An 11,489-nucleotide genomic window follows, 5' to 3' on the forward strand; every position below is an offset into this window, starting at 1 on the left:
CAGTTTGTTTTTCTCAGTGGTCCCACAGTTTGTTTTTCTCAGTGGTCCCACAGTTTGTTTTTCTCAGTGGTCCCACAATAAACACAGAAATGGACCGAGGGTTTGGTACAGGGGCGTTGATTTCGCTGGGAATGCATTAAAAAAATAAACCCCTTCAGTCTGGTGGAGTAATATGAGCATTTCAGAATGGTGTGGCCTTTAAATTTTGTCCCCAATTCATATTCTAAAGAATACCCAGCACTTGCAACACAATTTATTTAGCAAAAATCAGAATAAATATAATAGGGGTTAAACCATCACAAAGGGCTGCTTTGATCTTTTTGGAACTCTTCAGAACACTTTTAAAATGTGTGGTTTGTTCTGAGCTCCAAGGCTGCCTTGTCAGAGACAGAATCCAGGTGCCTGTTGCTGCAAAGCTGCATCTTAAAAGAAATGAAAACTTATTCCTGTGTTAGGGAACAAATGCCCCTCCTTAGGGTGAATAATTCCCTCAGTATCCAAACAATGTTTCCAAGTTCTTTCTTCACAAGAAAAAGCAGAACTTGTTCTACCTGTGCCCTTTCTGCAGTTGGTTCCTAAAAATGCTGATATTCCTAAGTAACCTCCAGACATTCTTTTCCAACATCCTTGGTTGGTTACTTTTTGCCTGTGTAGCTTCAGCTACAAGAAGGATGTTTTTGCTTGTAACATCCCATGAGATAATTGAATTTTTGATGAACATCTCCTGGATGAGCTGAGAAGGGTGAGCAGATGGGTGAGTGCAAAATACAGCCCCGAAATGGCTGCTGCAGTTCCCATTTAAAGTGCTTCAGTTTGTCTTGAATTTGCCACAAGGTCATGTTTAGCTTGGCCTTAAGTGACATACACAGGAGCCTCCACTGTGTGCATTTTTTATTAAAATAATAATAAAAAAAAATCAAACAAACCCACCCCAAAGCAGAATCCTCCCAACCAAAAGTAGAAGTTTACAACTGTAAAATGAGTTCCCTTTTACAGATGTGCTGTGTTGCTCCTTCTGCCTCCTCCAGCACATTAGATAAATAAATTATACCTTGTTTAAAGACCGAAATTGTGGCCACAGTCACTGCAGCTACAGATAAAAGTGGCAGTGAAGTGGAAGGAGAGCTAACCAGATAGGGGTTTATATCTTTATGCAAAAGAACTGTCACTAACTGTAAGAAAGCCTTTTTATTTTTCTTTTTTTTTTTAGCAAATGATGAAAAATTTAGCTCATTTTCCCATGCCATAAGAGCTTTGTTGCAGTTAATGGCAGCTCCACAAGTGCCTTCCAGGGGCATAAATGGATATGTTGCTTTGGTGGGACTTTTTCTTATACATGTGTTAGCTGCCCACATGTATAAGGTAAGCCTGGGTGTGACTGAGCAAGCAGCAGTGAGAAATAGATGTTTTGCTTTTCTCCTGAGAGATTGTGGGGTTTTTTATTAAGGTTCCCTGAGAATGACTTGGGTAATTCTGTGGTGTCTAAGGTTCCTCCCACGGTGAGGTGTCACACACACAGGAGATGTGTGGCTGGTTTTTGTGCCAGTTGTGACCCTGTTGGGCAGCTCTGGTGCAGGGAGGTCTCACACTCTGCTCTCCCTGCAGGGCCTACCTGGACTGTGACGTGGCCGTGTCCGAGGAGCTCATCCAGAAGTACAGCAACGTCGTGCTGGGCCACGTCAACGGCACCGTGCGCGAGCTCCGGCGCCTCTTCCTCGTCGATGACCTGGTGGATTCCCTGAAGGTGAGTCCTCCCTGCCCCCTGTGAGGAGGTGGTGCTGAGCCAGGTGTGCTGCTTTAAAGGGAAACAGTCAGGGGAAATGAACCCAACTCAAAAGGGAGATTATAAGTCAGAAGAACAATTTACTAAAATAATACAATAAGTACGATTATACAGACAAACAGTTGGTTTTAACCCACAAACCCCAAATGTCTAACCCAGCACCCTGGGGCATGAACAGAGTGGTGCTCGTTGGGCCCCCTGAGTCCAAAGTAAAAGGAGAGGGGGAAAAACCTGTTGGTGACAAGTGGTGGTTGCAGTCTGGTTGAGAGTAGTGGTTGCAGTCCAGTTGAGAGTAGTGGTCTCAGTCTTCCTCTGCATCCCACGAGTGGTTCAAAAAGTCCCAAGACTCCAAGATTATATATCCTCAGGTTCAGGCAGGAATGCCCAGTCCCTCCCTGAGGGTGGGGAGTTCCACCCTGGGTGTGAGGACAGGAGCACCCTCCTGTCTCACAGGCCTCTGAACACCCAGTTTACAGCCTGAGGGGTCAGGGCTGCTCTGGGCAGAGGGTGTAAATGGTCTGTTGATACCAGTTTCTGGGCAATGGCCTGGAAGGCTCTAGAATACACAGTTTGGGGTTGAACTGGTCCCAGCTGCTCTAAGTAGGACACCAGGTCAGCAAACCCCACTGCTCCCTGCAAACAATGGCTCTGGTTGGGTAAACAAGGAGGTTGTTTGCTGGGGAGATACCTCAGGCACAGAGTTGGGTGTATCGAGGGTGGATAACTTCAGCTGCACTTGGACAGGGGGATGAAATCCCAGCTCCTCACTGGTGATTCCCAGCAGGAATCTGGTAAGAAAACAAACCACTGCTCCACTAATCACCAGTGTGGATGTGTCCCTCTGGAAAACCTGGTTTGAGGCTGCATTGCCTCAGTGTTGTGGAGTTCTGTCTGTGGTTAGCACACAGCTCCCTGCCTGGACAGGAGGGTTCTTGTGTCCACTTCCTGAGTGATCCCCTGGAGCTACTGGGAAGGTGGACACTTGTTCCAGCCCCTGGATTTGGGAGTGAAGAGCTGCTGCTTTTAGTGAATTACTGAAATGGGGTTTGCAGTTACTCTGCCTGAAGTGTGCAGGGCTGTCTGACAGCTCGAGGCAATCCAAGTGGGGTTTAATGGGATTTATTGAGGGCGGCAGAGCAAAACTGACAGAGAAGAAGAATAATAAACAATCAAAATGAAACAAAGAGAAGGGAAAAAACCCCAAAACACGAGAAAAGCAATCCCCAAAATAAAAGAATTGACTGAAAACCCTCAGTTTTGTTCTGAGAGAATTATATTCTCCCCTTTCAGGCTTTAGTCACCTTCCTTTGTTTTCCAAAGGGGTGTTTCCTTTACCAAGTGCAATGTGTTGTCCACTTCTCTTTCAGTTTGCTTAATCTTCTTGAAAAAAACTTGCATTTATCCTCCAGTAAATCCCTTCCTTAGTGCTTTGTGAAGTCCTTGGAGTTGTTGTGGGGCTGGGGGAGGGGTTCCTTGTGAAGGCTGTCCAAGTCTGTGGGATTTGTGGGATAGAAACTGGGGGTAGATCTGGGCATCTTACCCACCCTTTCTAGATCCAGGTTCTCATTGTCCTCCACCTTCCTGCAATCTGTGCCAGAAAAGCTGTGCCTGGGGCTGGGCAGGGCTCCTGCAGGGGGTCCCTTCCCTCTGGAAGTGTGGGAAGGATGTGGGGTGCTTCCCTGGGCACTGCTGCTCCTGAGGCAGAGCCATTTGCTCAGAAGGGAGAGAGGAGATGGGGTTGTGGAATAATCTCAGGGCTGTGTAGGAGAAGGTGTTTTTGGGGGGAGCTGGTTGAGTTGTTCTTTTCTGGTCATTTTTCTGGACATTTTTCTGGCTTAAGTCGTGTTTGGATCTGATTAAAGAACAGCACAGCACAACTCAATCCCAAGGTCACCTGTGTTTGGGATGAAGCCCTTTGTGGTACAGCCCTTGCTCTGTTAGGAGGCTTTTCCCACCATTTGTGTAGAGATCCCAACCCCTTGTAGTGAAGGAGGAGTGAGCAGCCAACTGCTGTTCCAGTGAGCACTGCTTTAAAAATGAGGCCTTGTGGAGGAATTATGTTAGAATTAGAGTTAATTCCAACCAGAATGACTTCAAGGCACTCTAATCACTTTTAAAATACTACAGTACATAGGAAAGACATGTTTGTTCAGCTGAACTAATTCGTTTCCCCTCTCTCCTTCTGACATTTAAAATGTTTTATGTAGGTTAATTAGTCTAATTTATGGTGGTTGGGAACAACCCTTTATATGAAGGCAGTGAATGTCAGGACAGTTCACCAGCACGAGTTACTGATTTTTGAAGAGTTTGTGCTCGAGGAGAACGTTGGGATTCTGGGCTCTTATGTAATAGAATGGCCCTGGTTTAAAATAAAAATATCTTGGCTCACGTAGTTTAAACATCTTCACTATAGGAAATCATATGTTTGTGTATAATTCCAGTTACAGAGCTGTAATGTAGAAAATGTCTGCAGGTCAGTTTATTGTGTGTAATAATTCCGGCTGTAAAATCTGTCTCCTGAAGATTTTTTTTCTTCTTTATTAAACAATGCTTCAGTCGGGGAAGTCTTAAAATGGACTCTAAATATTTATGTAGCACAAGGAGAAATTCCTCACAGCTCTTGAGGAGTAAGTGCCAGAGGAGCCCTTGCCAGAGTCCCAGGAGAAGGTGCAATTTGTCCTGGTAAAAGTGCTCAGTGCAGTGGGAGCTGTGCTGGCCCTGGCACAGCTGAGGCTTTGAGAAGCAGAGCTGTGGGCTGGGCCTGGAATGTTCTGTAGTAAAGAAGGGCCATGGGGGCAGTTGTGGATTTGGCAGTTTTGGCTGGCAGAGCTGGAGCCAGTCCATCAGCTGGAGGGGGTTTGCTGGTGTGCACAGCACTGGAAGGGTTGGGCTGAGCTCGGCTGGACAACCCTGAGCATTCCCACCCCTGCACCCATCAGCTCTGCAGGTCCATCCTGGCCTTCTGCTCCTTTTTTTTCTCTTGTCTTCAAGCTTTAGGCATTTGGAGGTGTTCCAGGTAAAGCTTTTTGTGCTTGTGTGTGTCTCTTAGACGTGTTTCAGGTGAGCCCTGGAGTGTTTGTAGTGGTCCCTGGGTTTACCTTGTTTCTAAGGGAAAAAACCCTGGAGCCAGATAATTCAGAGTGGGATTGAGTGTCCATATAATCCATTTGGGATGTCAGAAGGGTGCAGGGAGAGGAGCTGTGACAGGAGGTCTGAGCTCTGGGCTCTGTAGCCCCAGCTTTCCCCAGAGCTGCCCCTCACTACAGTGTGTGTGGGGCTGGGCTCGGGGTCCCTGCCCCACCCAGCCCCAGCAAGGCAAGGGGATCAAAACCTGCCCAAACCTGCTTAGACTCTGCTGCTGCTCTGGACAGACTTTGGGAGAAGCAAAACCTGAGTCAGTCCAATGTGAACTGGATTTTGCTCTTTCTCGAGCCATAAATTCAGTGCTCACTAATAGGGTTGGATAATTCTGATAATTGTTGGACTTTGGGATTGATTCACGTCCTGTTACCCCTCTGCTTACATAAACTCACACTTTCTGCCCTGGGCACAGTTGTCAGCAATATTCCTCACTGCTGGGCTGACTGGGCTGGTGCTGAGGCTTTGGGAATTGTGTCCATGGGGAACAAAGCATGGATAGCTGTCAGGATGCTTCACTGTGGGTGCTTGAGGCTGGTTAATTCACTGCAAGAGAATCCTTGTGAACCATCACAAACCTGGGGGGGCTTTTTGCCAAGTAAAAGCTGGAACCTTTCCCCCCTTGGCTGGGGGGGATGTGCTGCCTGTGCTGGCTCTGCCCTGGGATTGTTTGCTCCAGTAAAATGCCCTGTGCAGGGATGGCACGGCCAGGCTCACCCTGGCACTGCAGAGCTGAGCTGGGCCAAGCTTTGAGGTGGGGCAGAGCTGCTTTGTTGTTCTTGATAAAGCTTCAGTGGCAGTGCAGGGCTGGGAACTGCAGTCTGGGCGTTGACTTTGTGCCCCTTGTGCTGCTTTGTCATGTCTGCAGAGTGCTGCCAGATAAAGAGCTGCATCACTTGCAGTTCATTCCCCTGAATCTTGAATGGGATCAATTCTGAATGAACCTCTTGCAGTAAACTTCATTTCATCTCAAAGGTCGTGGAATTAAACTTGTGTTGAGTGTCAGGCCCTTATCTTGTTTCTGGCTGTTGATTTTGTTTGCTTTGGGTATTTTACATCCTAAGATAAGCTAAAATTGGAGGTTGGGATGTATAACTTCAGAGTGACCTGGCTGCAGGCCAGTCAGCAGGATCCTGGTCCCCACCCTCGGCCCTTCACTGAGTGTTTGTTTTCCTTGCCAGCACTTTGTCCCATCCTTGCCTTGGTGTCTCACCTTGGGCTGGTCCCCGTGCCCAGCTCTTCCCTCCCTGGTGCCATGTCAGCCTTCCCATGGTGTCTGTCCAGGGTTCTGTGGTGCCTTGCACAGAAAATACCCCCCTGTGCTTGGCTGCCCCAGGGGCTGGGGGTCTGTGTGGGAAAACCACTGTTGGTGACACCAGCCCTGCTGCTGCTCAGCTCCTCCCTGGCCCTGCAACTCTAGACGGAACCGGCTGATTTTCCTTGGGAGGAATCCTGCCCCGAAATAGAGCTGGCACCTCTCCCCTGGGATAGGTCAGAGGTGTGCCTGGGACACTCCACCTGGCACGGGCACAGGGGGCTGGGCCTGGCAGAGCTTTGTGGAGCTGGTGGAGCAGAGCCTGTGTCCCACCGGGGCCCCGTCAGCAGGAGGGAGGAACAGGGCTGGGACAGGGAGCCTGGAATGGTGGCACTGTGAGGCTGCAGGTGTCTGTCAGCACAAAGGGTGTCTTGGCTTCTGAACTTGCCTCAGACTTGGAGCCAGCTTCCATTTTAGGGCACTGTTGACTCCTCTCTTTCCGAAATCTTTTAATATCCAAAGCACCTTTGGGCTTTTTGAAGGAAAAAAGGTATATCAAGCCAAGCCTACCATGTTACCTCCTAGACAGGGTTTCCTCTGATGTGACAGAAACCTCTGCCTGGTCTAGTCAAGGGTTCAGTGAGAGCTTTGCTGAGCAAAGGGCAGTGGGGGCAGTTTGGAGCCACAGTGGACACTCCTGAGTTGGCTGCAGGGCCCCCCAGCATTGAGCTGCTTTCTTTCTGGCTCGGTGTCACTCACCAGCCCTTCAGCCTCTCCTGGCCTGTGCCCCCTCGGGAGGGTGGGAGGCAGGAGCTGTTTGTCTGTCATCCCTGCCATGGCAGTGGCAGTGCAGTGAGGGCAGAGGACACGAGCACTGACTCCAGCCCTGTGCCCTGCACGTGCAACCAGGCTGTCCCCGCTCTGGTTCCAGGGCTGTGGGGGGGGTGTGGCGGTGGGGGGTGTGTGGGTGTGGGGGGGGTGTGGCGGTGGGGGGGGCGGTTGGGGTTTGCGGGGGGTGCTGTTGGGGTTTGCAGGGGGTGCTGTTGGGGTTTGCAGGGTTTGTGCCATCCCATCCGCGCTCACGGGCTCTCTTTGCCTTTGCAGTTTGCGGTGTTGATGTGGGTGTTCACTTATGTCGGTGCCTTGTTCAATGGTCTGACATTGCTGATCCTGGGTAAGTCCTGCCAGCTCCCTTCAACTCCTGCCACTCCTGCCTGGGGAAGCACTGAGCTCTGGGCCACACTGGGAGCCTCTTCCTGTGGGGCCTTTTTCTAGGGCTGTGGTAACACTGCACAACAGGGCATTTTGAGTCTGGAGGCTGCTGGTTTTCCAGACATTTTATTTACAGGCACATTTGCTGTGCTTGTCCCTGTCAGGGTGAACCTGCCCTGGGTGTCCTGGCTGTGCTGGGACTCTGGGGAGGAACAGGACCTGCTGTGGCCCTGTCCCACTGCAGTTTTATTCCTTGTATCCCACAGCTGGCTGGCTTCAGTGTCAGAACCAAGTGATGCCTGAGCATCCTTTGGGAAGGATTTGCATAACCCACAGTGGAAAAGTGACCTGTGACCAGACTTACTGTACAGTGAGCCCTGGAGAACAGCCCAGGCTCTCCTTAATAGGGATTATTTCATTAACTGGCCAACAATTTGTGTCTGGGGCTTAGTTATTTCTTGTACCTTTTTGCCAGACAGGTCAAGGGGTGGAAACCAGTCTTTGTTTTGCCTGAACACCGTCCCTCTTGTCAGTACTTATACCTTTGATGTGCTCTTTTCCAGCTTTGATTTCGCTCTTCAGTGTTCCTGTTATTTATGAGAGACATCAGGTGAGTGTTTAATAGAATTCATTAAATGCCTCATAAAAGCAGTTTTTTTGAAGCAGAACCGGAAACAAATAAAACTAAAATTAATTTTGGTTTTTAAAATCTTTAAAGCCTTTAAAAATAGGCTTTTGACCACGAGCCAGGGCCAAGAAAATCAAGTTCATTTTGAAGTCCAGACCGTGTGTGCTTCCCTCCTCCTTTTTGGTGGAATTAGAAGAGGTTTTCCCGGCAAACAGTTGTGGAAAAGGCCTGATGAACCTGGAGGTCTTCTGTGCTGGTCAGCTTTGGTCAGGACTAGAGCAGCACTAGGGGCAAGGTGTGCTAATCCTGCTGGCAGCACCTCTAAAACAATTCCTGAAGAAACCTCTTTGGAGCTGATATTCAGGATTGGTTTCCCGAAGCCCTGTGGAATTTGTAGCCCTGGCAAAAACAGGAGGTGGGAGCTGCTTGGCCCAGTCCAGTGCTGCTCCTGGGGAGAGACACCAGTGTAAAAGGAGGAGGGAAGAAGGAGCCAAACTCAAATGCCTGTGATTAAATTATAGCCAGGACTGTCTTGGGCAGGTCAGGGCACAGGAGGGGGGAGCCAGCTCTGGCTTAGCCGTTCTTCTCCCCTTTCACAAACAAGGACCCCGGAGCCCAGGCTGGCACTGGGAGAAGGGAGGCTGGAGCAGATGGTGGAGCCCCACGGGGTCCAGTGAAAGGAGAGCTGGAGCCCAGGGCAGGAGGATGGCCAGGGATGGTGGGGCTTAGCCTGGCTCCTCAATCCTCTCAAGCTGGTTACCAGGCCCAGCTAAGCAGCTTTGCTGCTCCGGGGGGGCCCCGAGGGGGCCTGGCTGGGCACCCACAGCTGGCTGGGATGGACCAGGGGGGTTTAATGGGGGCCTTGCCCGCTGGACCCTGGCTGGACACCCACAACTGGCTGGGATGGACCAGGGGGGTTTAATGGGGGCCTTCCCCACTGGGCCCTGGCTGGACACCCACAGCTGGCTGGGATGGACCAGACAGGAGCCAGGGGGTTTAATGAGGGCCTTGCCCACTGGGCCCTGCGCTCTGGGCATTCCTGGGGGCCAACACTGGCACAGCAGCTCTGGATCACTGGGCAATCCCCACGGCTGAGCTCCCACTGCACCCAGGGCTTCTCTGGGACTCTGCAAAGGGACAGTTGGGCTCTAACTTGTGTCTGCTTCAATTCCAGGCCCAAATCGACCATTACTTGGGACTCGTGAACAAGAATGTCAAAGATGCCATGGCAAAGTGAGTTGCTCTGCTTTGGTTTTATTGCTTTCCCTTTGTGCTGGTGACAGTTCCTGGTTCATGTGCCACTCCTGTCTAGGGCAGCAAATGTGTCATTGCATGTGCCAGGAGGAAAAAGGTCTTTTTAACTCTGGAATGGTGAGAAAATCACCTCCTTTCTTGCTGATGCTGGTGTTAAATTGAGCCTTTATTATTTCTAATGGAAATCTGTGGATTTCCGCCCATTAGTGACACCTGAGCCCCTCAGCAAGTGCAGTTGAGGGGGGGAGTGAAGAGTTTAGAGTTATAAAGTTGTGTTGTGATGGTTCTTCTCGCATGTTGCTGTTTTGAAGACTGTGTTTATACCTACTTTTTCTCTGTTTGTTACTCAAAGGCTGTTCTTTTCCTTCTCCTTCTTCTTTCAGGATCCAAGCAAAGATCCCTGGGTTGAAGCGCAAAACTGAATAAAAAAGCCCGAAGCAACTTATCAATAGGAAGTTCATCTTTTAAGGGGGAAAAAAAATACTCATTGGATTTCCACGGGGAGGGTCAGGGAATAGCAAACCCCTTGACATTGCAGTGCAATTTCACAGATCTTTATTTTTTAGCGACGCAGTGTTTGAGGAAAAAAAAAAAAATAACTGTTTTGACTGCCATGTGTTTCATCATGTTAAGTATTGTAAGCTGCTATGTATGGATCTAAACTAATCATCTTTCCTTCCCCTGTGCAGCTCTGCTCATACCACGACTGAGAGCTGTACATGCTTCACCCAGGTAGTTGTGCTGCGGCCGGAGGGGAGAGCAGGGGGGGCAGAGGAGAACAAACACTTTCCAGTCTGTGCACTGTGTATGGTCTGTGTAGATTGATGCAGATTTTCTAAAATGAGATGTTTTAGGAGAATATACCAGTTTAGCAAGTTTTGAAAAATCTTGCCTTTTTGGTATGAGTATAGCTGTATTGTGATTTTATTGTTTTATCAATTGCCAATATATATATATATGTGTTTCACAAAGCTTAGATCTTTCAGCTGCTCCACAGTGCTTTGTACTTCAGAGAACTGGCTGAGGCCTGGGCGAGCTCCAAGCTCGAGCCTGACAAACTCAAAGGTCTTCTGTAAACACTGGCATCTGTTGGAAACAACAGCAGAGACCCGAACAAAGAACCTGCACATAGAGTAACAGAGAATTCCAGCTACACACTTTGTTGCACAAATGTACAGTAGTTGATCTTGAGCAAATAATTCTCCAGCTCTCAGGCTCTGATAATCTGTGGACCGAGTATCTAATGCTGCAAATGTTGTTTGGAAACTTTTAAGCCCTGTCCTGTTATGCAAGAAATGAGAAGTGAACATTTATACACTTGCAGTTTGAGCTGTACTGAACTAAGTCTGTGGAATGCATTGTGAGATGTAAAAAAACAACAAAACCGCAAAAAACCCCAACCCCAGAACCCCGAGTCTCAATAAAGCTTCTAGACATAACGTGCCCTGGGTACTTTGGTGTCTGAGGCAGCTCTAACCCCTTGTGTTTGTTGGGAGGTGGTGGGGTGGCTCCAGGTGGTGCAGCCGTGTCCCTCGGCTCCTCCCGGCTCCTCCTCTCCCGGCTCTGGAACCAGGTTGGGCAGCTCCAGCTCCAGCTCCCAGTAAGTCTGAGGGGTCTTGGTTTCTTTGGGTTTTGACACAGTGTTGGAGGCCATTTTCTGCTTGGAAGGGAATTGTAAAGCAAGTCCCAAGAGTCTTTCCAGATCGACTTGCTATTTGGATTTAAGAACTGGACATGGAAAACTTGTATCCAAATTTATTTGAGACAGAGATTTTCCTTTAATGGCATCTTGACCATTGAAAATATAAATTCATGCATTAATGTTTTAGTTTACAGTATAATACAGCGTTCCTTGGAACACTTCATACGTGAAGCCAGAGCAGAGAAACAGAGACTGTGTTTTCCTGACACACACTATTGCTTTAAGGTACTTTTCACATCACTTGATTAGTTAATTAATTAATTCTGCCACACAACTGCAGTTATTTGGGATACAATCACTGTGGAAGGAAGGCAGAGATGATTGATCAGAGCAGAGCAGAGGAGCTCACTGATGTCCCCACGTGACAGAATAGGGTTGGATCCCAGAGGTTTCCCTAAAACCAGACTGCACAGGGACTGCTCTGTGTGTGCCCAACTGCTCTGCTGTGCAGTCATATAAGGCATTCAGAAATTCAGCTGTAAAAAAAGGGGATTCTTGGAGGTTGCTGAAGCACTTT

At 48.9% G+C, this 11,489-nt stretch overlaps 1 protein-coding gene across 5 annotated transcripts in view; it reads left to right on the plus strand.

Moving 5' to 3' along the window:
- Positions 1 to 10,706, plus strand: part of RTN4 (reticulon 4) — a 39,849-nt gene extending 29,143 nt beyond the window's left edge. For all 5 annotated transcript variants that reach the window (XM_027693460.1, XM_027693461.1, XM_027693463.1 and 2 more), the window contains 5 exons: positions 1,606 to 1,744; positions 7,281 to 7,350; positions 7,952 to 7,998; positions 9,191 to 9,249; positions 9,654 to 10,706. In XM_027693460.1, coding sequence (XP_027549261.1) covers positions 1,606 to 1,744; positions 7,281 to 7,350; positions 7,952 to 7,998; positions 9,191 to 9,249; positions 9,654 to 9,696 — 358 coding nt within the window. In that variant the 3' untranslated portion in view covers positions 9,697 to 10,706. The remainder of the gene's footprint in view (positions 1 to 1,605; positions 1,745 to 7,280; positions 7,351 to 7,951; positions 7,999 to 9,190; positions 9,250 to 9,653) is intronic.
- The last annotated feature ends 783 nt before the right edge of the window (positions 10,707 to 11,489 follow it).

The sequence above is a fragment of the Neopelma chrysocephalum genome, unplaced genomic scaffold (assembly GCF_003984885.1).
Source record: "Neopelma chrysocephalum unplaced genomic scaffold, ASM398488v2 Primary Assembly neopelma1_91, whole genome shotgun sequence".
Lineage (NCBI taxonomy): Eukaryota > Metazoa > Chordata > Aves > Passeriformes > Pipridae > Neopelma > Neopelma chrysocephalum.